The 27,797-nt window shown below is 42.1% G+C and overlaps 1 protein-coding gene across 1 annotated transcript in view; it reads left to right on the forward strand.

The window, feature by feature from the left end:
* Positions 1-27,797, forward strand: part of TMEM178B (transmembrane protein 178B) — a 224,146-nt gene that overhangs the window by 178,079 nt on the left and 18,270 nt on the right. Inside the window, exon 3 of the mRNA XM_042050372.1 lies at positions 14,797-14,934. Coding sequence (XP_041906306.1) covers positions 14,797-14,934 — 138 coding nt within the window. The remainder of the gene's footprint in view (positions 1-14,796; positions 14,935-27,797) is intronic.

The raw sequence follows: 27,797 nt of genomic DNA on the forward strand, positions 1-27,797 counted from the left end.
CTGGAGTGCAGCCACCTGATCATCATCCAGTAAAAGAAACAGGGTAACTGTGCCTGCCCCAAAAAAAAGAGTTCCTGAGGTGGAGATGTTGCAATGCCATGCATGCTACATTGGTCTTTCTAACTCAGAGGCTTACTAAGGCTCTCTTCTGGGGCGTAGAAATGAAATGTGTCTTATGAGCAGGTTTTATCACTTATCTGGTCATTTCAATACGGTTTTGAGTAATTAAACTTTATATGGAGCTCATTGGATTTGCTCTAGATTTCCACTAAGTCAAGGATCTGACTAATACAGGGATATTTCTTTTTTCACAGTAAAGCTAGAAACAGTGTCTCATGGCATGTTCTTCTAGCTCATTGAGTTGTTTTGTGAAACTGCTGTCAAACATGGTATTTATTAGGGTTGTGCACAAATACCTAACGTTGTGAACACACTGCATACATATATTAATGTCACATTCAGGTGGCAAAACATTTATAACTGTCACCGCTTTCCCCGTCTCTCTTCTTGCCTGTCTCCAAACACATAATCAGCCCTGCTCCTGGCTGATTGATGAGGTAGGTGGGGGATGGTCAGATTTGTCCTCATGTTGCTGTGCATTCTGCAGACTTCAGAGACAGAGGTGCACAGGGACTTTGGTTTCAGGGGTGTTGAGTACATGGCAACACCAATAATCCACCATTTGGGATGATAGTTAAAAAATATATGGTATGAGGAAACACCACCAGGGTCTGTTGGTGGTGTTGTGGAGGAGTTCTTTGTTGGGCTTAAGTGATCTTAGATAATTTGCTAGAATATATACTGGTATCCTCAGGAATTTGGGCTCTTCCATCCTGTTTGCCTTGCAAATATCAGTCCCTTCAGAGATCTCAAGCCCCCTCTTACGGCCTCACACCGCTCTGTCAGACTGAGTCCGAGTGCTGCCCACAGGACTGCTGCATTAGCAGCGCTCACTGTTCTCCCTAGCAAAGATCAAGGGGTGCTTTCCATGAAAAGGTAACAGGTCCTGTGAGACCACAGACAGCTCCAAGATTTTTTAATCTCCTACACTGTCAGTCAGTGCATGGAGGCTGTTTAGACTGGACAATTTCCATTAGCATGTGGTCATTTCTCAGAAAATCTCCCACAGTTGCCCCAGTTTGGTGTAGGCTTGTGAAATTATATCAGCCGCAGGACTGCTGATAATGACCTGAAGAAAAATCTGCCGCTAACCAGTGCTTCCACTGCTGCTGCCATCAGGGAAGCCTGTGCAAGGACAGGTCTTTCCTGAAAAAGCATGAATAGCAGCACAGCTTGTTAGGGCTCAGGAAGCCAGGGAAGGAAATTAAGTGCTCTGGGGAGTGGGAACTGGGTGCAGGGACAGGGAGACCCTCTGCAAAACTGAAAACGAGCTGACTTTAGGAGAAAGCTTTGGCTAAACACCTACAGGCTATTCTGTGTCAGCAGCATTGCTAGAACGAGGTAGGGGCTCACTCCGTCCCATGCCAGGTGTGGAAACCCTACCTGCTTGCAGGGCTGTGGCCAAATAATGACTAAGTTCTCACTTTTTTAAAATCTGATGAGGCCAGATAGTCTCACATGCCAGGCTGGATCCTACCAGCTATTTTAGGGGAAGGAATGTGTTGCCAGAATCAGTCAGAGCTATGTATACTGACTTCGGAAGCAGCTCCATGATGTTTCCTGAAATCTGACAGGTAAATGGCTTCAAATCAAGCTCACCATAGCGAAATCCAATGTGCTCTCTGTCACAAGTGCCGGACACTCTGCACTTCTGACCTCCATCATCCTCCCAATTCCATCAGGTGTAACCCCTTACAAATGTCAGGCTGGAAGCAGTCACCTGTGTCCTGCAGTCACATCAAACAGCCACATGTGGTCCAGCCTTGGCCACAGTCCCCTGCCTATCGAGTGATGTGACTTTGAAAAGGTCTTAGAGTTCACACTCCCTGTGAGCATGGTTAATACAGTGGTCCAGCAGCTACCCTACAGTTATTTCTTCAACACAAAAGCACTTCAGGGAAAATGTTTTGAACAGAGTACATCTCACATTTTCATCAGGCTTACTGTCCTTGGCCTGTGCAAAGACCCAGCTTTCTGAAGTTGTGCTTTCAGTGTCAGCCCACCTCCACCAGCAGCTGCTGACCTGTGGCTCCCCCTCCTCTTGCTTAGGGAGTATTTTAAGGTTTATTAGAGCTCCTTTGGCCTCCACATTTGGCTCTGTGTTTCTGAATATGGGAAGAGTATGTTCCATTGCCTCTGAGTTGCAAGCTGGGCTATGCTTATCCAGACCCTTGTGATGCCTCTGTGGCTGGTCTTCCAAGAAGACCCACATTGTCCTAAAGAAAATTCAATAAGCCATTATCTTTTAGTAGGAATTTTTCATCTCTGGTTAGCCATGTACATCAGTTACACCATTACAACACATGACTATTTACATACACAAATGCAGCAAACACAACTTCACATTTTCTACCAAGGCATCAGTAAAAGCCACAGTCCTCTAATTTCAGGAAAAAAAGTTATTTCAGTGTTGCTGAAATGGGAATCAGAAGGAAGGGGACTGATCACATCACCACTTACCTTGCCAACTATCAGTGGCAGCAGAAACTGGACCTATCCAACTGAAAGAATAGATTGCCTCTCCAGACTGGGGGTTAATTACAAACTGCTAAGTGCAACATTCTTCTTCTCTTCATTTTGTCACATGATGATTTGACCTCTTTCTGGAAGTCAGTCAGAGATTCAAAATAAGTAATTTGAAGAAGATGGGATGTGATACAGGCACCAAGTAGCTGAGTCAACCTGTGAACAGTCAGTGATGTTTTGTGCAGTGATACTTTGAAAAGTAAATTTGAAGATACCCCACAAAGCAGTATTAGAAAATAGTTGTTTCCCTACAGCAAATATTGAAGATTCCTTGTTAGAGCAACCACTGAATCCTGTGATATCTGATGTTAACCAGATAGTTTGTACAGATTAAAGGCCATATCCCATTTCCCTTCTGCTAGGAAAGACTTCTAAATTTGCCACATGAGGAAAATCTATTGGGAGGCATCTCAAGCTAGTCTGGGCTTAATAGGTGCCTAAGGCTTTTTTCAAGCACGTATTTGCAGGGATACTCCAGCTGTGGATGTGCTTTTCCTTTTTGCTCTGTGTAACATCTGTGCAGTGGGCTTTTGTTTGGCTCTTTGGCAGTTTTCTTCTCCTTCCCCCAAGCTGTTTTGGCTGCTCACCCAGCTTTTTACCAAATTACAAATTTATTTTCCTTCTGCTTTTGGCAGACCCGTATGTAGAACTGTCAAAATGTCACTGGCATCAATTGTGTAAGGTTAGTGCCACATTATAGTCAGCGAGCTTATTAACACGGAAATGATTGGGTTTTGGAGAGGGCCAGGGAAGGACAAATGGGAATCCATTTTCCAGGCACCTGCTTTTTCTACTAAACATTTCTTCTTGTCACATATATATTTTTAGAAAGTGGTTGCCATCTGCATAGGAGAAAAATCAGCTGGAGACCCCATGAAGAATGAGGCTGTTCTTTGTGAGATTCCAGCAAGCTGGGAGAGGGAGATGGAGAGGCAATGGGAGCAAGTTGGCCAAATTCATTTGAGTGTTGAGTGACAACAGATGTTCATCTTCACCAACACAGTGACTAGAGACGAGATCATGCTGCAAAAATCTGATGAAAACCTAGTGTCAAAGTGGGAGATTGTGGGTTCTTGGTTCCATGGTATCAGCTTGGCCCAAAACCAGTCATAATTTCCAGTTGCTCTCCCCAAGTTTATAGGTGCCTGTGTTTAGGTGAGAGCTACTGTTTTGCTTATTTACATCTCTCTGCTTTTGGGGATTTAATCAGAATGAATTCCAAATCACCACTGAAAAAATTCCCATACTTCTGTTTTTATCTGTCCAAGGCTTTTTTAGGGCTTCTGGGGCTATCCCTGCAGTGAAACTCGCTCGCAGTCTTTAATGTATTAATCTTCAAAATGACCTAGTGAGGTGAGATTTTTCTGGTTTATGAGAACTGAGGTACAGGAAGCCTGACTTTCTTGCCATGCAAGTCGGTGAGACAGCAAAGAATAGTATCTGCATCTTTACAGGCTCCGTGTTAGTACCTAGATCACTGAACTATCCTTCTCATGCCTCATTTTTTTTCTTCTGGCTTTTCCACCTTGTTTTTTTAAAGTCACCCCAGAGTCCAGGTGGAAGCCCTGGAGCCATGCACTAGAGAGACATGAGGAGGAAGTGGAGAAGTGCCCAGACCCGACCAAAATTTTAAATTTGTGTTGTGCTGTTGCTCTCTAAAAAGAGCCAAAGCACAGTAGAGGTACTTGACCTTTGGGTTTGTATGGAGCAGCTGTTTCACAGGGACCACTGCCCTGGCTTTTGGACTGTAGCTCACAGCCACCACCAGCCTGACCCAGATTCAGACCAGTGCCCTAAGGGTGAAGGTCACCAGAGTCCATAGCTGAGCCTCTGGGACACCAACCCTCCTTCCCATCGACGCAATGAGAGCATGATGTGAAGTATGGATCAGCTTGTGGACATTTTCTTTTGCCCCAGGACTTCTTTCCAAACCCTCTGAGTGCAGCCTCCCAAAACCCCACAGACTCCTCAGCTGTGAGCTCTCCTGCTATGACAGATGACACCCTGCCCCACACCACACAGGTGGTTTTTAAGTTAGGTGCATGTCCCTGTTTTCTAGATGGTGTTCTGAAGCCAAAGAGGTGTCTAACAAAACTGCAGAAGGTCTGATTCTCCAGCTGGGAATGGGGGACCTGGTGACATCCCCAGTGAGATGGGCATTGCAGTGGGAGTTGGAGCCCCGTGGTCATGGGTGTCGTGTCTCCAGGACCAGGCAGGAGAGGCCACTTTTGGCCCTGACCATGGTAGCAGGCTGGACTGCCTCCTGCAGGCTCCAGCAGCCCTCCTGGAGAAAATCTGAGCTCAGAATCAGGGGTTGGGTCAATTAAACAACCATCCCCCACCTCTTCCTTGTGCCAAGCAGAATTTTAATGTACTTCCAATTTCTGTTTTTAGCACACACAAAGAAAAAAGAAAAAAATTAATAATCATCTATAAGAGAAGTTCTTTTCAGACAAATGGGAAAGCATTCAATGCTGATATGTATTTTTCCCCACATTTAAATGGTATCCATTTAAATGCAGATTTTCTGGTTTCCTATGTGGAGCTTGGAAGAAACGCCTTTCAATTTAAATGTTAATAGAAGAGTAAACTTCAAAATCAAAATTTCTCTATAAGGGACAGTGTTTCCTCACAGCTCTAAATGTCTTTCTCTACTTCTTCCCTCCTTCTCCTCCATCCTCCTTCCTTTCTTCCTACACCTCAGCCCAGCCTCACTTGCATTAAATAGTCTTTTTAAAAACAAGAATACGTCTTTCAGAGTTCCTGAATGAAAATGTTTAATGCTGGGATCTGTGGAATGAGTATGTTTGAGCAGAGTGCTGGGGCACTGATAAAACAGAGATGCCATCCCTCCACCTCCAGCCTTTTTCACTCCAGCCATTTATCAAATGTGCTGCTCTGAATGCTTTGTGCTGGGATTATGCTCAGGCTTGTGCAGTGGTTGGGACAGGGGATGAAAAGGAAGAAAAACCTTTAGCATAATGTTTTACTTGCTCCTGATTGTGAACAAGGCTTTGGTGCTGGGATAGGCAGCAGAGGAGGGAAGTCAAATGCAGGGGGAAGAAAATAAAGGAGTTGTTACCAAATCTCTCTCTTTCTGTATTACCCCTCCTGTCCCTTCTGTGCTCCATTGCTGCACATCTCCAACTTCATTTATCTTTGAGAGAAGCTTAGGGTAAATCTGCTTTTTACAAGAGACACTTAACACTGTCTGATACTGGAGTTTACATAAACCATGTTTTTTGCATCCTGTCACACTCCATTTCTCATCTTTAATGCAAGCTTTTCTTTCATTTTTCTCATTACTCTTGTCAATTATCCATCTGTTTTTGTCCATTCTTCTTTCCTCATTGAAAGAAAAAGGAAAGAAGAACAGTGATTCTGTTTTTTCTTCTGCTTCTTTCTGGCCCTGATGAGCCTTATCCTCCTTTGCAAGAGGTAATTCAAGAGATACTAACTGAAGATTAAATCTTAATAAAATTCCATGTGATTAGTGGATATGTAGATACTGTGATGATGACCAGCATATAAAACGCAGACTGTAACAGGGCAGAGTCTGCTTGCAGTAGAAGGGCGATTCTGTAAACTGAATAATAAAGAAACTAATGTGTAGAATAGGTTATACTGCTTTCTTTATCCAGATTATTTTCATACAACTGTTACTGTATGTTATTATTATCTGAATGCCAATGAAGAAAAAGTGGTGAACTGGCCTCCATGCCCCACCCTGGGAGAGAGGAGAAAGTCTGATTTTCAGAGGAAAGCTTTTGGAGCACCCAACCCTCCCACTGATTTCAGGGAAAGCAGAGCACACTGGGCTCTTCACTGATGCTCAGTTCCATGCCCCCGAGGGGTCTCTAGGTGCCTGTGACAGCCTGGCAGCAGGGTTGTGTGGTGAAGCTGGCCCTGGTGCCCTGCTCTGCATTGCCTCCTGTGCACTGTACCTTGGGGGGGGATAAATGGAGTATTGAGTCTTAGTGGTGCCAGAGCAGCACTTCTCACCAGCACTGAAAGCACTTTACAAGGAAGGGAGTCACCTTTCACCTGAACCCAGAGCCCATCACAGACTTCTTCCAGACTATTGGAGAATACAGGGAAACTTCCATTTAGAAAGCTGGAGTTTCCACCTGGCCTCTCCCACTACCACCGGGGTAGAGGTACTGGGAGCAGGGAGATGGTGTCTCACATCATCCAGGAGGGATCTCTCTGGGCAGGATAATGTGATGCTGAGGGACTGTGTTGTCCTTGCTCCTGATCAAGATCATACTTGTGCTCTGGTGGCTCCAGGTAGAGGCCACTTACAATAAGAGATGACCAGCATAAAGAAGTGTGTACTGTCTGAGTTCTTCAAAAGTTCAGGAAGGAAGAAAAATGAAAAAGGCACAGCTTTGATGTCATAAAGTCACAAAGTCCTCACTGAAATTGAGCAGAAGCCATTTTATTTCAAATGCCTCAGTTTTTTCAACACGTGCATAATCCATGGAAGCTGTGTAACGAAAAGCCTCTTAGCTTGGTCACAACTGAGAAATGTTTGCTTTGTGTGGCCTCACCTAGCAGGAGCAGGAAGGATTAAAGTTATGAATATGAAGAAGAGTGGCCAAAATTGCAGGTGCCTCAGATTTCCTTCCCTATTTCTGAGGAGAGAGGAAAAAGAGGGATGAAAAGGTTGACTGGGCAAATTGCAAGTGTACTCTGCTGGGACCAAAGCTTGGAAATATTCCTAGGTGATCATATATTGCAGTGCTAAAAGCACAGATAGTAAATCTGGAGAGAGAAAGACTCTCTAAGATCTGCTCTTGAACATCACTGAAGAAATATAAATGATGAGCTTCGGGTACTTTTAGAGAAAATCTCCTCACCAGAACCAGAGAAGGAGAGGGAATGGTGTAGGGTAGAGTAGAATAGGGTATGACAGAGTAAAGTTGAATGATGCTTTGGTATAGGCTCAGCTACTCTGGCCCGCTAGATTCGGGATTCTAAGGGCAAAGCTTTTCTTTTCTTCCTAGCCTGCTGTCACTCAGAGCTGAGTGACAACACAACAGGTATCAAAAATATCCTTTTTCTTCTTTGGCCAAAGTTTCTTTTTGAGCGTAAGGGAAAGCAGGATTGGAGCAAAAGGCCGGACCTTTCTATGGGATGGTATTCACAGCCATCTTTCTCCCAGGACATAAGTCTTCCACCTTCTACAGTAGAACTGCTTCAGATGTACTAAATTCCTGCTGTACAAGTGTCCCCTTTATGCACTGAACTCTCTAATATTCGTATCATAATGTCTCTTGAAGACAAATCCATCTTTTCACCCTCACGAGACGCTTTTTTTCACCCTTCTCTGTCCTGTATTTAAACAAGCCTTCCTTCCTTCTCTAGTGCCTCTTTAAGTCCCTCCCTTATTGTTTAGGGGTTCTTTTTTGCCTCTTCTCTGCTCTACATGAGCAAAAGGCAAGAATAAAATAGTACTTTCAGCCACTGCAGAATTTCTTAGGCCCTGCAATTTTCCCCAAATAGTGGAGGAATTGCTTTCAGACAGTAACACCAATATGTGATCTGGGACACCCCCTTTCCTCTGGTGCTTTATGACAGTTCACCAGAGATAAGAAATTGCAGTTTCATGTGGGGTTTGCTTTTTGCCAGCATAAACCTGTAAAGGTGTCAGCCTTTGTAGAAGACATGACTTCATTTCTCCCTTGATGAATGATTCACCTGACTCTGAAATTGTGGGATTTCTTCTGGAGGAAGGCAGGCTGAAATGCCAGCAGTGCATAGCCGGCACCTTCCTTTTGCGATTGTTTCTATTTTAAATAACTGTAAGAACACTTAAGAACTCTGACAGAGGAAGCCCATATAGGTGGTCTGTCCTGACAAGAATAAATAAATCTCATGATGCCTATTCTCCATACACCTCATCCTGAGGGCCATGTTAACTAGCACAGACCACAGAAGCTTCCTATCAGCTTTTCCATGTAGGCGGGTTCATACATTGCCGGCAATCAAACACTTAACATTTTATCACACAAATAACAATCTCTAGTCAACAGAAGGTGATGGGATTTTGTGGTTTAGGAGAAGTTATGCATGTGTCTTATAAAGGCCACTGTACCTCTTGAGATATGAAGGTTCACTTCATGCTTGACAGAGCTGGTTTCCCTTTTTGTGAGGGTCTTCTGCTGTTCTTTCTCTCAGCTTTGAGGGAGTTGTGTTTCAGTGTAAGTTTGTGACGTGTATCTCTGAGTCTCTTGGGTGCAGATACATGTAAATATAATCTACTATTACTTTGGTTGAAGTGGGTTGTACTCATTGAGATTGCATTAGAGTAATCTTTAAACTGAGGACTGGGTTGCCGCAGTGAAAGGCACTCAGAGATTTTAACAGAGTCTCAGGTAGACTAATACATATTTCTGTTCTTATCTCTTCATACCTGAAGCGGAAAGAAAAGATTAAAACCCTCACCCTCTATTTGCCAACCTCATCCAAAATACAGTTTGAAGCTCTGCAGAGAGAATAGTGAGAGCCAGAAGATGCCACTCAAAATCACCTGCATTAACACTCACTTGTTCATTGTACCTGGGAGCTGCCAGGGCTGGCATTCAATAAAAGACATATCTGCCCAATTCTATCTCGTCCCCCCTGAAGTTTCGGGGCGAGATAAGAGAAGGGATTATGTCAGGAAAAGATACCTCTGTGCTGCTGATTCTTTACAAGAGAAGCAATTTAAACAAAGCTGAGTGAAATCTGGTAAATTGTGCTCTAGGGCTGTATGCAGTTCTTGAACAATTTCCAATACATACATTTGTTTGGAAAAAAGAAGGAAAAGGAGTGATTTTGACTCTTTTCAAGTATAAATGTTCTTGATCCCTGGTAAAGACAAATCAGAGGGAATTTAATACGGGAGGGTATAGATCACAGTGACCTGCAATGAAGGATTATGCTAAAGAATTACGCCATCCCAGTCTATTTCTACTTGTGACGTTAGTATATCCTGACATCTGTTCATAGACAGGCACAGAAATACATTTGTGATTTCCTTTTTGATTTTCCCATTTGTTGGGATACCTCAGGAAAGAACTGTGTTATACCCAGAATGTCTTCTAAGCTGTTCTAGATATTCTGGATACAAGCTTCAGGGTCCTTAGTTCCTGCAGACCTTCCTCTGTTGGGAGAAGGAAGGAGGACGTGTAGGATGGACTACCTGAAATACTATTTGCAGCAATATTGCACTTTCTGAGGGTCTGATAACAAGCACTGTAGCTTGATCTGCTAGCAAACATTTGAGAACAAGCAGTTCTGAAAGCAAAACCAGTGCTGTGTGGTTCAAGTGCTGTCCAGAAATCCTGGTAATACAGATTTAATTATACACTCTCCACAAACTTTTCATGTAGCTGGGGGCATGTTGACTATTCTTGACTTGTTTTCCCCATCTTTCACAAGAGGCTTCTTCATATATGTGTTGTGAGGAAAGAAATCTCTAGTTTTTTGGAAGCACTGTTAAATTCTGTGGAAAGCAAGAGAGATATCAAGAGGAAGACTGAGCCCTTGCTTTAGAAAGATGACTTGCAATTTCAAGGAAGAGGACAGAACATCAGAAGTCAAAAAGGCATATGGAAATTTTCAAGAAGCAAAGCTGAATCAGAACAGGTTATGTTTGCAGCTGCTGGGGTGTGAAACTTCTGCCACAATGTGATAACCAGCATGAATTACTTTATTGCCCATAACAAATACAGATGGACAGATATCAGGGTGAAAGGAAGGGCAGGGGCATTTGCAAACTGACAGAGAGAACCTTCCATCATGTGTTGCTTGGAAATAAATTACTCTTAACCAGCTTTTCTGCCTTTCTTTATCTTCAGAAAACTTATAGAGTTAATATTCCCAGCAGAAAACTAAAATGCTTTTAGGAAATACATGTTGGTTTATGAGAATCTGTCTGTATTTTAAGAACATTGTCTAAAATGCTAATGTTTCTCTTTTCATCACGATTCACAAAGCTTGTGGCTTTCAAATTTACCATTTCAGCTTCCATCACAGGACCTGGATTACTCGATTCCCTGTCCTTTCTCCAATGTTATCAGTCAAGAATTTTTTGTTCCCAACCTACATGAACGTGATACCTGTATTCCTTGCTTGATGATCCACATTGCTTTCGAGTCAGGACTGAGTTCCCTGCCTTTTACATGCAGCAGCACCTGTAGCAGTGCTAGATATGAAAAGTCTCCCAAAAAGAAGATATTCACTCATAGCTTTTAGTCGACATCAAAAAGAAAAAGGGATGAAGAAGGTGTTTCTAAAACATGTGTGGAAAGATAATTTTGTATGTTCACCCACAAGTGATGTTGGTATCTATGTCCACATAGTCAATCATTGAAACTAGTAGTCATGAAGGCAAAGCATAAAAATCATGTATTTTTATCATCATTTTATATTTAATCATAAAATAATTCTGTATTACAGGTGTTATGGAATAAGCAATGTAACATTCCTTACTTTCACCTCATAGCTACATTTCTAAAGGTTTGGTCTGCTAGATGGTGGAGAAGGGGAACTCAGTGTCCCTGCAATGTGTGCACTTTGTTACAGTCTGAGGACTTGGGATGGGTACCCAGGAGAGGATCAGCTGTGGGACCAGCTAAGCAATGCACATGAATGCGCTGAGATAAGGGTTGTTTGCGGCTGCAGCTCCCATTTAGCTGTATAAGGTTCAACAATGCATGCATTTTGCTGGCATAGTCACTCCTTCAGTTGATTGGTGTTGTCATGCCGTGACCCTGAGATCCTATTACTCAGAGAGGTTTTCAAAAAGAGAAAGAACGTAGAGAACTATTAATTTCATAGTCTAAAAATAAATAAAAGCAATTTCAGAAAAATAAACCAAACCCAGAATGTGCTCAAACATCACAAAATGGTGTTACATGACAGCATGACCCTTTTTACCTTTGCAGGATGCATTCAGGAAGGGTCTTATCAGTGCCAATCAAACTCAGACAAAACCCCATCAATTTGTACTGATGAGCTATTGTTTATTTATATGTCATCCTTCCATCCTAAATTAGCAGAACGAATTTAGATACTGCCTCGAGTACACAATGCAAATCTTTGCTTTTCTTCTGTCCTTTCTATGTCAAGCACCACACCAACAAAACAGTAATCATAAACAGGCCCATTAGTAGGGATTGAGTCCAGGGAATATAGGCTCCTGTTCCTCTAAATAGCCTGAGGGTGGTGATTCGTTTACATCCATGAAGGACTTTTCCATAAAAGAGTCACTTTGAGTAGACTTGATCCCAGCACTGACCTCAGCTTCATGTGGGCACTGACAGGTGAGGAGCACCAGGAAGATGCTGTTGGACAAGTGCAGACTGTTATTGAAACCCATTTTACAACTCCCTTCCCAGTACTGCCATTTGCAAGGGCTCCCCTCAAGTCATGTTATGTCAAGACAAAAGCCAAACAGTTTTAAATAGAAAAGAAGGTTTCTATTTTATTTGTTTCTGATAATCTCTAATGGATGGACTTGTGAGGAGCAGATTTGCAACTGGCCTAAGCAGTGACAATCTTAAACTAAGCTCACTGAACTTGTGAGAACTAAGAGTTCATAAAGAAGCTCAATTTGGATTTTTGCTGTATTGTATTGTAAGAAAGGGAATTTCAGGCTCCATCAGCAAGAGAGGTCAAGGGAAACAAACATCAAAATTTGGCCTAGAAATGTTTCTCCTGCTCCTTTAACTCTTCTGTTTGATGGCAAAATTCTCACAGATTTTAGCAGGATAAACACCATTCCTCAGTTTAGTATACAAAGATATGGAGATGCTTGTGATCCACTTTGGGGATTATGAAAACTGGGTCCATCAGCCAGACACTGGGGTAGATCCGAGGAATTCTGGACATCTTGCAGCTGAATAAAGCTATTTAATTTGAGCTCATTAGAAGCAGGTTGTTAGGGTATGTTTTCATTAGGACAGGCAAATGGTGTTACTTGGAGTCAGCAGTCACAAGTTAAATTGGAAGGGGTTTGTAGGGCTGACACAAAGAGCTGTGCAGCACCTCGGAGAGATGTGCCGTGCTGTTATGGAAGATGACATAGGAAACAGTAAAGACTTTATGTTTTCGTTCATCTTTCAAATTGAGCCCAGCCTTCGTGGACTGAAAAAGTAGGAAGACACTCAGCCATCAAAGATGCTCACTAATATTTACTGCTTGTTTTAAAAAGCACTCTGAGAAATTCCCAAGGAACAGAGATTAGCATTGCCTGGGAGAAGTACAAGTTTCTGCAGGAGAAACTTTTTTTTCTGTACTAGAACTCCTTGAACATACTCAAATGTGGTGGGACAGTCACAAAACCTAAGATAAAAGTACTTATTTTAAGATGTGTATCTTGTTAAAAGGACCTGGTTACTGGTGGGCTGAAGAACTGGTATCTTTTTGTTGTCTGAGAGATGCCTTGGAAAATGAGTGACACTCTACAGGAAGGAGTTGTAGCTTCAAGGGAGGGCTTGTGTTTGTATGCGACTTGATCTTGCATACAAAGTGCTGTAATGAACAGGGACCTGAGTAAAATGCCTTCAAGTTATTCTGTCCCAGCATATCTATAGACTTTGTGGACGCTTAGCATTTTGGATATGAAGTTTTATAGATCCCTGATTATGGTAATTTATCACTCTTCACAAATTTCACTGAATCTGTGCTGTGGGTATTAGTGGTCCTTTTATCCACTGTGGGAAAAGCATAAAAAACAACAGAAACTGAGAAATAGTCAAAGGCCAGCCAAGGAGAAAAGCTGCCATAGAGACTGGTGGATGATTCACAGTTTTCAAATCTTTCTCCTCTGTCATAAGCATTCTGTTTCTTGAAAAAAAAACTAAAATCATTGCTGTGCAAAGAAAAAAAAAAATGTTTCAAGAAGGAAACAAATGTTTAGAGAGTTGACTTGGCTGGAATTTTCTCTGTACATATACTCTTGACATATCAGTGCTTGAACTTTTTATGCGTGCATGAAAGGGGGACAGGGAATAATCAAATGTTAGTGAAGATGCCCCCATCTGTTTCATTATCTGAGGGTGTGAAGATGCTCTTTAGCTCACATAGTCCTTGCTCTTTCAGTTGCCAGGTGGTCTCACTGCCCAGATTTCACATCCAAACCAACTGTGAAGAATTTTTTTTCCCAGCACATGCAGGAAGAGGGTTCCCAGCAGTCCCATAGTCCCATCCTTTTTGCAGAAGGCAAATATGCAACATAACCAGGTCTCTGTTTAAGGATTCCTGTCATTAGGACATGAGGACCCTTTTCCTTTATTTACGAAATAAATGCAGGTCAACGCCTTTCACCCACATCAGACGTACTCAGTCCCCACTTGAATACAAAAATGTTTTGCTCCAGCACCCTGCCCTCCTCCTACAGTCAGTGCTCCCTGGAGCACTCAAAAATGTCCTCACCAAAAATCATGTGGCAAGGTCACCATCTAGGTACAGAAGAGGACAATGATGTGTCCTCTGTCCCAGCCGTGTATCTGGAGTGCATTTAATGATGTCTGACACCAGAGTATCTGCGTGCCTCGCTGTTCTGGAGGGACTGCATTTCACTCCTACCACCACTGGATGCTACAGCCCAGCTTACATGTGGGAACCTGTGGCCCAGAGGGGCTCAGTGACTTGCCCAAGATCACCAAGGGGGTCAGAATTGAGGTGAATCCTCTGTCGTGTTTGTGCTGGCACAAAGCATAGAAACTGCTTTGCTGATCAGTTTGAGCAGGGACATCCTTTGGATGCCGTGGAGTAATGGACAGAGATGAGAAGGGAAGATGTAAGCAGATGTTGTGCTAGTGCCCAGAGACTGGAGTTATTAGGCACGGTATTGCACTGAGGCCATTTTACAACTTCTAGCTCCTGAGCAAGCTGTCACAAGTCACTTGAGTGCATCTGCACTGAGCTTCATTGTGTGGTAAAATAGTCACCTGCTCTCTCTCCTGCCAGCCCAAGCTAGTGACTTAATTTATGGTTTGTCCTCACTCTGAATCATCCATACTCACATCATCCTACACCAACACACACTGAAGTCCTTGCAGATCAGTAGCATTTTGGATTAAGACAGATATGAACCCCTGATGATGCTGATTTATGACTGTTCCCACTCATGTTGTTTTTCTGTCTTCCCCACTGCAGATCTGCGCAGGATGACAGCTGGCTTCATGGGCATGGCTGTGGCCATCATCCTCTTTGGATGGATTATCGGCGTGCTGGGGTGCTGTTGGGATCGAGGCCTTATGCAGTATGTGGCAGGGCTTCTCTTCCTCATGGGAGGTAAGGATGATGGTGTTTGAAGGAATGTATATTTCTTGTTTTCATGTTCCCTCTTTCCACATGTCCCTCCTTTTCTAAGTCACTGAAAATATGTTTTCAGAGTTGTTTTACTTGATCTGGACTTGGTTTTATTCTGAGCTCCTTCTGGTGCACATCAAGGATCACCCAGCCATAGTTACTTCCGTAGTAACCCAGCCATTTTACTTCTATCACAAAACAGTATCTGTAACTCATGGTAGTAGAAAGGGCCATCTGAGTTTTTTAGTACAGTATTCTCTTGTTGCAAATAACACTGTCACTTAGTAAGCTCAGTAATAAAAATCTGAATATTATGTAGATGTTAGTCTCACCACTATCCTATTTCACAGTGGGACACTTTGATACCTAGAAACTGTGCTGAAAGTTATAATCTATATTTATTACTCATCAGTTGTTCTTGAGTCAAATGTAACCTTTAGTTTATATGTCTCTTTCTTTGCTGTACCTATGAAGAGCAATGGTATTCTGTTTTCCTTTTTCCACTCTACATAGACTGTCTTGTAGACTTGTCTCTGTAAGAACAATTATCAATCCAGCAGCCCTTACTGCCACCTGTTCTTGTTCATACTTGCCTTTCTCAAATATGGATGAGAAGGACTATTCCCTAACAATGTCTAATCAAGACCTTGTATAAGTGGTGTGATGGTTTTCTTCCCCTGCTGGTAATTCCTTGCCTGAAGTATTTTGTGGTTGTATTTGCTTTTTCATGCTGCATCACACTGGAGACCCACAGTCATCCTGCAGCTGGATGATACATCCAGGCCTTTCTCCACCTTTGTACTTTCCTACTGATGCTCTCCCAATTTACAGCAGAGGTTCTGTTTATTATTCCCCAGGTACATGCCCTGACACTCTGTGCTTTTGAACTTCTTCCCATTCCTACTACAGCAGCCCTCAAGGTCATCCAACATTTCCCATGTAATGTACCAGCCTTCCTTACTACAGATGCCATCCAAATTTCTGTTAGCAGCAAATTTCAAGGCACAGTTACTTGAAATGAAGGGTGTGAGAGTCAAGACCCAAACACAGCTCTGGGTGAATGTCTCAAAGTGAACACCACTACTTCTGTTATCTTTTCTTTTCTCTGCTGGTAATTTTTGTTTAGCTGGGTTTTTGCCCTCCAGGCAGATCACCTCTTCAGTGCACTTTATCATCTGTTTATCTGTACTGTGGTGTGACACAGATCAGTGTGTCACATAGAGGAAAGATTCTGTAGTCCCAGAAGAGGAGTTAAGTGCTGGAGTAACAAGTATTTATGTTCTAGTGATGTTGTGCTGGTGACATTAGACATCAGTTCTCTCTGTGCCCGCAAACACATTTGAAGTCTGCTAGGACCTTGTGCAAGCACACACTGGTCTTTGTGAGGATGTCTGTAAATGTTTTGTTGTGGGTGTCAAAACATTATGGGCAATGGCTTGCCAGATGAGCTTGGTGTTTCTCATGTATTTAAAAGCTTAGTTTGCACAGGGGCCATTTTGCTCTAATCTGTTCAGATATCTGTGTGGTATTTAAGTTACTACAACACAACATTCAGATTAAAACATTAAGAGTATACTAAATAAATACAGAAAACTTAAACTTATTAGAAACTAGCTAGGTCTTGTTTACTATTTGGAAATTAGCATTATACATGGGTTGGTTTCTAGTGCAGCTGCAGAGATTACCTTTTGGCTCAACATTATTTGTTAGTGATTTGAAAGATGACTGAAAAGTTTTCAGGTGAAAAGAGATTCAGTATAACCACGTGTAGTGGAATGGGTCACTCAGGTTGCAAAGCCATCTTTTGGTGTGCTCAAACAATACACATTTCAGTGGAGACAGAGCCAAGGTCACACAACAGCCTCAGTCATCCCCAGGGAACAAGATGCTCCCTTTCAGAGAGGAGGGACTCTGAAAAGGTCTCTGGAATCATGGGTGCTGGGATCATCCAGCTGTGCAGGAGCTCTCAGTGCAATGCAACTGCTAAATGGGTTATTTCTTATGGAATATACAATGAGGCCATGAGGTGGTGTTATCTCTGGGCCAAGCAAAGCTATTTTTGGAATCCTAATCAGGTGTCAATGCTAAAGAAGGATGTGGAAAGAATGGGAGAGGTTTGCAGAAGAGCTGTAAAGAATGACTTGTGGTTTGAAAAACAAGAAACAGACACCATGCCACAGTAAGCCAATTGTTTGAAACTGTTTAACAGAAGGTTTATAATTGACTTGAACATAGAGTGAAAGTACCTATGCAGTGAGAAGCCATCTGATAGTAGTATGCTCTTTGCATAGACAAAATAATAACCAGATCCAGCAGTTGGAACCTGAAACTAATTGAAATGAGAGGCACCAGATTATTTTATCTGCCAAATTCTGTCAAGAAGTGTAATATTATAAATAAAGATGTGCTGGGAGGAGATCAAACTTATTTTCTGCTTCAGCGCAGACACGTGGATCAGTATTACCCAAAGGTTACTCTCTTTCTTGTTTTGCACAAGTCAGTAGCAACTGCCATACCAATTTCCTTTAACAGCAAATGGGCATAAAGTAACATCTACAAACCGAAGCAGTCAGTTAATAAAATACACAACTAGAGCCATCTAATCTAAAAGTCAGTAGCTGTCAATGTTTTCAGACTGTGTCATGTGTTAGACAGTCCTTCCTTTTACAGCCAATGAATCTTTTAATTTAAACTTTTTTATTGCTGGATGGTGTTTGAATACAAAACTGCTTCTGTCATGCCATGAATACTGTCAACATATTACCATTCTGTTTCTTAAACTACATGGAGCCAGAGTGCCTCTCAGTTTTGCCTAACTCTTTCTCAGGTCCAATAATGGGAAAACTGCTCTGGAAGGTTTCTGCCATCTGACCTCATTGCAGCTGACAGGAGACTGTGTTCAATTGGTAGCTATAGAATCCGACTGAAATCTAACCTTCCCTTCCATTTGCAACACCACTTGTTTTGGCTATGTTTGTAGTATTTGTACTGGTTTTATTTCTAGAAAAATAGCTCTTTTGCCATGTTTGAACATTGCTGGCTTAACATATCTATGGGGTTTGTCCCTTATTGCCCATAATTCTTTGAACAGGAAATCTCAACAGAGCACTGAGAAGTGTGCTATAATAATCTAACGAGACCAGACGTGGTTTGCTTGGACATCTGGTTCTTTATTATATTTACCAAACCATCCTCTTGCTAACCTATGTGGCAGTGCCTCATAAGGACTTGCTTTGCTTTGCTTGATCTAATTTCTCAAGCAAATTGCTGAAACAAGTCATTTACGAAATGCTGGCTATTATCTGGTATTAGCTCATCTGGAATCCAGGACATGTAAACTGTGATTTAGAGTGTGTTTTACACTGCTATTCTGCATGTTTTGTAACAAGCTAAAAACTATTAATAATTCATCTTTTCTGTTTAGTCCAAATGTATCTGTATCAACAGCAATCACAGATCCCTTACGGCTTCCAAAGTTCTTTTCCATAATTTTTGGTTTTATTGTACAGTTTATACTTGGATCCCTTATCTTGAATGACAGCGTTTGCCTGTCCACAGTAGGATTTTTTTTCAGTCCCTCATGTTGTACAGAGCCGGATGGATACTGTAAATTATGTTTAGCACTTTTTATCTCATTTTGCATGATGGTACTGTTGCACAGCCTCCTGTACCCAGAATTGTACTATCTGTTGTAGTTTCATTTCAGTATTGTCAGTATCATTTTATCCTGCAAGGTGGGAGAGTTTATCTTTTTGAGAGTTTTTCCATTGGGAACTGTGCTCTTAAATTTCACTGTGATTAGTCCATTTTATTCATCTTGCTTGAGACTAGTTAATTCTGTAACAGAAGTGGGTCACACTCAAATTATACATGACTCCAAGCACATCCTCTTGCAGGTTCTTGTGTTTTCTCTTCATGCAAATTACTGAAAATCTGTGCACCAGTAAAAGCTCCATCCAGTAATTTTGTAATTTTATAACTATTTGTGGAACCTTAGGAGCATCTGTAACACTACTTCCAAATGTTAGTCCTGTGGCAAATCTGATGCTTTCATGCTCATCAAGTACCTAGTCTAACAGGAATTCAGTTAAACATCTCTCTGAGGAAATGCATGTGGGGCATTTCATATGTTGTGTGTTGACCAAAGCAGTTTTATTTGCACCAGAACTGTGCCTTTGCTTTTTCAAGTCTAGACGTGGCCACCTCATCAGTTCTCAGGAAGTGGTGTTCACATTTTCTGGCTTTGAGGAGTTCTTTTGAATGTATTCAAATCCTTGACCTTTTTGGGTTTATTATCATAGCAAACATGTCAATTCTTTTGATTGGTGTCTTCACTCTCCCGACAGCTAATTTAACCAATATCATCAAGTTTTACTTCTATCTCCCAAGAGCTGAGATGCTACGAATTGCCACATTGGTAACTCTACCAAGGCAAATTCCATTGGCTCTAGGAATCCCTTCTTTTAGCTCTCCATCAAGTTGTTTATGAATATTTCCTGTATCATGATCAGCAAACAAGCTGTATATCCATCTAACCCTAGTTTTTTCTACCTGCTCTCCTGCACATTCATCCATAGGATTTTCTTGTTTCAGCATCTCAGATTCTGCTAGTTTTGCAGCCATGCAAACCCAACCCCACCACACCTTCTGTTATTGTACTTGCTTTATTAAATCATCTTTTAAAGACAATCTCGGATAGCCTGATGTTTTCCCAGGTCAGCTGATTTCAGTCACCTGTTTTGAAATATCATACTGCTTGCATTATTTCTAATTTGAGGGCAGGGGTGACTTTGTACCTAAATGCTTCAAAACCCTTTTCTTCCTCATCAGTGCCTGCTGTGGGGAAAGTGGGGTGGCTGCCTCCTGGTGGCATGATCCAGTGTTTTGGCAGTGATTGCATCCTCCCCCTCCCAACCTTGTGCACCTCCCTGCTGAACTGCTGTCTGTTGTCCCAGCTGGAAATACAAAATGGCACTTCCAATATCATGTTCTGGTACTTGCTTCAGCACACAATTATCCCTGGCGAAAGCTACATCACTTGCCTTTGTAAATGTATTAAAAGACTGACAAAGAATGACGTTTTACCGTCCTTACCAGAGCTCTGTTCTTCAGCTGCACATTCATGTATTTTCCCTTCATAAGTCTGTAATTTGTACTGAGAACACATTTCAGTGAAATAGTTTGGGGTTTTACTGCATGCCTAACAAGGCAGCCCCTTCAGGGAGAGACTTCTACGTTGTCTTATTTTGTTCCAAATTTACTGCAAATAAATGCAATAAATCATCTCTGCGCTTGTTTACTGTTTCTACCTGTTCTCTTCACTCATATCAGGTCTCTGCCAGTTTTGTCTTGTGACATACACTTTAGGATGACTTCAGGGTTTTTTCCTCATTCGCTAACAATTTCCTTAGAGAAGCATGTAATTTTACTAGCCTTGCAAATATTCATTATTCTTTGCAAAGTCAAGTGAGTTTCTGTCTGTAACCTTGCTTTGAGCCAATTAGAAATTTTACCATTAATAATTCAGTCTCTAATTAGTCTATTTGAAAATTATTCCAGCTGTTAAATGCCCTTATTCATGTGATTTGGCTTGACCATGCAGATCTGTAATAAAATGATCTGGAGGCTCATGTAGCAGCTCATTTCTTGTCTTTGCCTAGCGATATTTTTGCATGAGGTGCTGGGCTTGGAGCTTTGCTTAGGAGTCTGAAACTTCCCTTTCTACTGGCATGAAAGACTTGGAAGTCATGCTGCACACATAAAGTAGTAGTATGGAGTTTTTCTGGCCTGATTTTTTGTCCTAGCATTCGCTTTCAAAAACATCAAGAATTTCTTTCATCCTCTCCTCCTCCCTCCTCACCAGTCTGGGGGTTTCAAGTGCCATTTGCCAGTTCCACTTCTGCCACTGATTCGGGTTTCTTCTGACCCCCTCTAAGAGTGCTGCAGAGACATTACTCTTTGTAGCCTGTCCATACTCAGAGGACCTAGGTCAGGGTTAGAAAAGCTTCAAATCTTTCCCACAGCAGAGGTGAACACCTCTTCTTTCCAATGCTGCAGTAAAGATAAGCAGGCAGGAAATATGTGTGAGAAGGAATAAAAAGTTAAGTTATGCAGGTGTGTTGGCATAATGCAATGCTTTATTTCAGATATACAAGAGAGAATGTTTATTAAAGAAAGAAAAACCCACTTATGTATGTATGAACGTGTTCTTATTTATATTTTAAACTAGGGAGAAGCAGCTTTTTATAAGTAATTTCTAGCCTTCTCAGAAATACTTCCAAAATATTCTTTTCCTCTGTCCAGGGATAAGTCAAAATGCTTTATTATCCTCCCAGCCAGAGGATGGACCGACCATTTAGGCTGGGTCACCTCCTGCCCTAGCCGTGCCCCACTTCATGCGGGGCTGTTGCAAGGTGCCAGCAGGGATGAGGACACACCCAGGGCTTTGTGCCAGTGCCATCAGCTGTCACAGCATGACTCATTGTGCCCAGGAGCTGATGACCAGACTGGGATGCCAACTCCATCAGAAAGTAGGGCTTCAAAACAGGGCTTGGGAGCCCATGCTGCACTGCTGTCAGTACAGCTGAGCTGCACACGTCCATATCCTCTTTCTTTCCCACCTCCACAGAGAGCCTTGTCTTCCAAATCCCCGAGCCTCTGTGCTGTGCTTCCTCTGCCTGTGCTGTGCATTAGTTAGGAGATGACAACGGAGGCATCTGTGTATTTGCAGCCATGGATCGTTACCAGCTGTTGAGTCATTTGAGGCCCAAATTAGACTCACTGTACTTTGAAAATAGCACATAACGGTAGAAAATAAGAGTATTTATTCTACACAACTGTGGTCCTGTCATCTCAAAATAATCGTTCCACTGCTGAATAATTTAAGAAACAAAAATGGAGCAATTTAATGCAGCAAGTGTAAGGCAAAGCTCTGTGACTGACATCTCCTAGGCAGTTATGAAGTACCTTCATAGTAGCTGCCAAGAGGAAAGAGAAAGATAAACAAAGGGAGAAAGTAAGAGCCATTCTTTGGAATGCATTGGGAAATATGATCGGTCCCACAGGGCACCTAGGATTTCTATTTTTCATTAATAATCAAGGTCTCTACCCATTCTTCAGAATGTTTACTTGTAGTGACATGATCAATCACAACACTGAATATGGAAGGTATTTCCTGTGTTCATATTTAATTTTTTCATTTCCACAACGTTATTCTTTGCAAGTTCAGTTTCTTGTGCTTCTTTCCAAAAAGGAATAGTTTTAGAAAGTTTACATCAAATATTTTTTTCCCTATGGAAAGGCAAGTGTAAATGCATATGTGTGTGCATAAGTGTGTGCATACAGATCTTAAACAGCAGCAAGTGATCTATAGAAAAATCAAGACCTGCAGTAAGTTACTGGAATGTGAACTGTGAAGCTTGGGATAAATACAGTTTTCACAAAGGCATAATACCTTTGGCCACCTATAAGAGTATTTATAATTCAAGAAGGTTGGAACACTGGAAAAAATGAAATACCAATCATGTTTTATTCCTGTGGGAGGTACTAAATTAATGATGACTGCAGAGGAGCTTAAAAATTTGGCAAAACTTCCTACCAACCACTGTGAGAACTTACTTATGTGGATTGACCTCCAGATGGAGACAAAGGCTGGTTTGTATCAAGAGATGCCATAAATGGGTTATGAAAGTCTTTGAGACCAGCCTCAGCACAACAAAGCAAGTCCCTCCTTTGCCATGCCTCCCTCACCACACACATGAACGCTCTGGCTCCTACTTGTGCTTTTGGTTAAATTTTGCATTATGCTCTAAAGTGATTTAAGGCTTTGAGTTGGAATGAGCTTGAGTTAATGTACAGCGTTAATAGGCTTTAAATGTTTAAACCTCTCAAAGGCTCTTAATTGTTTAAAACTCTCAAACACATGACAAGGGTGTTGTGGAAGGCAGAAAAGGAGCTGATGAGGGTCTTCTGGGACCTGTGAGGAGAAGCAGAGCTCAGAGCAGTCATGCAGACTTTGTGCCCATCAGGAAGTAATGTAACAAGGCCAAGAGCATGCATATTCAGGAAAAAAGAGTCGACCTGTTTCTAAAAATATCCTTTTTCTTCACTTTTAAGGATTTGTCCCTCTTTATGGGGAGTGGCCAAGGAAATTGGGGTTGTTAACTGTGGAGAAAAGAAGGGTCAGGGGTGACTATTCCTCTTTACAACCACCTGACGGGAAATTGTAGCTATGAAGGAGTTGGTCTCTTCTCCAAGTAACAAGGGATAGAACAAGAGGAAATGGCCTCAAATTGTACCAGGGAAGCTTTAGATTGGATAATAGGAAAATTCTCTGCACCAAAAAGGTGGTCAAGCACTGAAACAGGCTGTCCAGGGAAGAGGTTGAGTCACTATCCCTGGAGGCATTCAAGAGATGTGTAGGTGTAGCACTTAGGGATATGGTTTAGTGATAGATTTGGCAGTACTGGGTTAATGGTTGGACTCGATGATCTTAGAGGTCTTTCCCACCCTAAGTAATTCTATGATTCCTTTAAAACATCTCTCCCTGCACAGTTTGTGGTGTCTCTCACAGGCCTGGTTGAAGGTCATGTTCCTTGGTCGCATTTTAGGCCAGGTTTCTGGAGTCTGAAGAGTGGCTCTTTTTTTATATATTTCCAAATTAGGCCACTGATGGATACATGTCCAGACATATATATATGGATACAGGTTCACTATATGTATATGTGTCCTGATACGGGGGTAGAACTGGAGGTGCACCTTCATCCAGACGAGTGAACCATTAGTAATCAGCCTTTAGCAATTGTTATCCCTTGCCTTTTGAATGCTAGCTAATTTCCTATTTTCACTCAAAAAATAAATATTTAGGAAATCACCCAAGCAGACATACATCCCCTTTGACATCTTTTGGGGTTAATATAATGCCAAGATGGCCTGTTGAGCATTTCCCAGCTGAGAAAGAAGTTGCTCAGCTAACAGCAGGACAAGGCTCTCAATGCTCTGCCTTTTATGCTTAAAAAAGCAGAGCATTGTTACGTCTTTACTTCTAGTAGTTCTCTCTGCTTTCTGGTGAGCCAACAACACATTTGGCATTTATTTACTTATGCTGGCACTCATTTTGAAAAGGAAATAGGATACTCTCTGGAAATATGAAAGATCACCCACTTTCGCAGTACAGACATCTGTGTGTCACTGCATATCAGCCACTGACATGCTCTTTTATAATTTCATGTTATAATACTCCTCAAGGGGAATCATAATTTTCATTTACAGCATAAGTTCAAATGCAGAGTTATATCTTTTTTCTCATAGAATATTATTTTCACTAGACGCTCTGTTTTTCCAGTACCTCACGAATATATCTGCTTCTCTAGGTGAATACTGGCACACCTAGCATTGAAATGTTGAGACCTAAGAGTTAACATCCCCGTAAGAAAATACGGGTTGGGATATAGATGTGGTTTTTGCAAGTCAATAACACTACTGTGCTGCAGAGTGTAGTCATTTAGAAGTATTGTTCTTTGCCTTTTTTTTTGCCCTGGAAGGCTCAACAAGAGAATTCATTGTCAACTCCATAGCATTTGATCTCCATGGAAACATTATCAGCTGACTTCAAAGTCAACCTTCAAATGTGTTGTGGATTTTTTTTTTCCTGTGGCTTATTTCTGATGCTCCTAAATGTGCACTTGAAGGCTATGGGGGAAGAAATACCAACACAATTCCACCAACCTTGTACCTGATCACGGGAGAGCACTGGCACTTAGGAGAAGGAGAGAAAAAGCTTCTTTAATGAGGTGCAGAGATCTTACAGTCTGGAGCAAAAGACAGGGCAAGTAGTGTATGCGCGTCTCTAAATTCATTGTTTTTCTGTGCTAGCTCAGATCTGTCTCCCTGAACTTGGTGTACAGTAAATTAAGGAGTCAGTTCTGTCTGGCCTTTCAGCGAGAAGAACTGTTCATATTCCTCTGTGTGTTCATTTTAAGTCAGCTATACTGACTTGTAATTTCTCCCTCACCAGGATGGGAGGTACTGGCAGAAGCATCAGTACCTTCTAAAGTTATGAGAACAGACAACTCAGTGCAGTCCGTGAAGGGCATGCAATCAAATTGCTTCTCAGGGATGTCAGTAGGTCTTTAGGGGCTGACAGAAGGAGAAATAAAGCAGAGGAGACAGATTCCTTAGAAGTACAAAAGACTTTCCTGCCCAGCCCTGGAAAACAAGTACTGTGTGTTTTAAAATTCAGTGGTTGTCCTGTATCCTTTAATAATGTCACTAGGTCTTTGATCTGTTGCTGGCTTCTGAATTCCAATGGCAAGATGCATCAAGGCCAAAGGAAGACAATGAAAATAAAGCTGGCATTTATTATTGGGCTGGTAAAAAAGACAATTTTGCTGAGTTGTTTGCATGCCTGGCATAAAAGAGAAAAGAATGCACATGCAACAGAAAGACTATTAATACGGGCATGATTTGCTAGACAGAAAGACATCCTTACACAGGGAATGGGGGAGAAATCTCTGTGTGTGGCAGATCTTTTTGTTAAACTCAGAGGCTAAAGCAAGGTTTAGATTCACCTTCTTTGCTCCTCAGGCTGTCAGGTTGGAAAAACAATAGTCCCCTTGAGCAAATCACTGCCACACTTGCTTGGTTTAATCTGCCTGGACAGAGTCCAGTTGGACACTGGAAACTCTACTTAAAAAGCAACTGGACCTGGTGGAAACTATAAATCAGTAGGGCCTTCCTTATTTCTGCCCCACCTGGCTCTTGCATGGCATACAGAGATCAGTCATGCCAATGTACTTGTGTGGCCTACAGAGGATGAGCAGGTATTTCCCCTGCAACAGGAAAGAAGATTTCAGCATGATCCTTTAAGTCTATACAGGGTCAGTCTAGTGTGTTGCTTGTAAGCATTCATGTGGATGACATGAACTTCATAGTGGTGTCCTGCACTAAGTGGTTCTCGTTGACCAGACAAAATTGCATCTTATTTTGATTTCTGACTATTTTATCTCAGTAACTGTATCAGCACATATAGAAAGGATTTTTCTGTTCCTGGTAGGTCAACTCAGGGAAACAGTAACAGAACCCAGAGACTTTTGCAGTAAAGATCCTGAAAGTTGTACAAGCAAACAGTCCTTTGGTCACTTGAAAAAAAATTAGTAGATAGGCTTTTCTTGAGCACCTAAAGGGGGAAATATCCAAATCAGGTAGCCACCACCATCACCCCAAGCTCCCAATGGCTTCTTTAGTACTGCTTTCAGCATACAAAAGGATTAAAAAGGCATGTGAGTGACTATCCTTTTAGACCTGAAAGTATTCCCTCTAGGAGTATTTATAGTGGCACACACTAGGCAGTATGGAAGAAGGCTGCACTGAATTTACTTGTGCTGTACCTGTTCTCCAGTCTCACTTGTCTTGAAGAACATCTATCACTTGACAATCAGCAATTTAAAATTTCCTACAAAAGAAAGATTACATGAATCCTCTGAGGCTCCTTCTGAGAGATGTCCAATTTTTTGACTGGAAGAAAATGGTCTTACTTATAGAAAGGCATGATGACCTCATTAGCAAAAGACCAGATGCAATGTGGTGCAGATGCCTCATGCTACAGAACATGTCCTGGGAGAAGGCAAACCCAACCTGACTCCACAAGTTTCCCTTTAGCTCTGGCAAATGCCTAGGGTGAGAAGCACCTGCCTAAGGTACAGCTTGATACTAAACTTATGTGTTGTCATCTGAGGCAAATCTGAGGTGTGATGGAGTCACTTGAGTTTGTTCAGCTCTCCAGTGCCCCTTTCTGTTTAATCTTTTGGCCTCTGCCTGGGTCATGCTGTGAGCACTACACTGCAGGGGATGAAAGAACCTGCCAGTAGCCTCTGTATGTTGCCAAGCATGGTGCTTGCCAGCACATGGATGGGATAATTTCACTAACCTTGGATTAGAATGTTTCTACGTTTTGACGTTGAGGTCCTTTCTTTCCTTTCTGCTCCCAGTAAAATCGGAGTCATATCACAGTACTACAACTGGCCCAATTTTTGCTGTCTCCTGTGTTGTGGCTGCAAGTTCATGGCCCATTATGTTTGCTTAATGGCTGTAGTCAACTCACTTTATTATTGTTAGGTTATTTTGGGTGGGTCATAGCAATCACCATTGCTAAAGTAATCAGAGGGTTATTCACTCAGGCTTTGATCTGAAAGCTTTCTTTTCTCCCTAGTCCATCAAACCATCGAGCCTTTAGCAAAGTAGTGTTGCTTTTGCCTTACTTGCCAACTCACAGCTTCAGAGTGCTTGCTCATCGCTGTAGCTCACCGGCTGCTGCTGTGCACAGCATGGGTGTCTACTCCCAGTGCAGTCCTATGCCCCGAGGGAGACGGTCATGGAAATGTCACCGTGTGCAAATCTGCAGTGTGAAATACGGACTGACACTTGTATCAGCAGAGCAAACTGGAGTTCAGCCCTCAGCTGCTGTAACACTGTTCCTATGTATATGATACTGATTTACACAAGCCTAAGGATGGTCCCCATTACGTGTTTGGGGCTGTGGCTGAGGACACATAATCCTCTGGTGCCATAAGACGGTCCAGCTTGTGCAGCAGCAATCATAGACAGGCACAAAGGGGAGGTGACACACAGCAGGTGCACAGCTCTGGCATGCACTGGGCACCTCTGGCATCTTGTGAGGCAGGAGGCCAAAGGCCAAACCACATTCTGAGACTGGCTATAATGCAATATCATGACAGACCCTGCAGTTTATCTGGTCCATGTTATAAGATAAAAATGCATTAAGTCCCAGCCCAGGTGGGGATGTAATCTCACAAGGACACCGCACTAAATCTCTATCACCCAGTCAG

This window comes from Corvus kubaryi, unplaced genomic scaffold, assembly GCF_017639235.1.
Source record: "Corvus kubaryi isolate FWS band 111438036 unplaced genomic scaffold, C.kubaryi_AGA036_p1.0 74, whole genome shotgun sequence".
Classification (NCBI taxonomy): domain Eukaryota; kingdom Metazoa; phylum Chordata; class Aves; order Passeriformes; family Corvidae; genus Corvus; species Corvus kubaryi.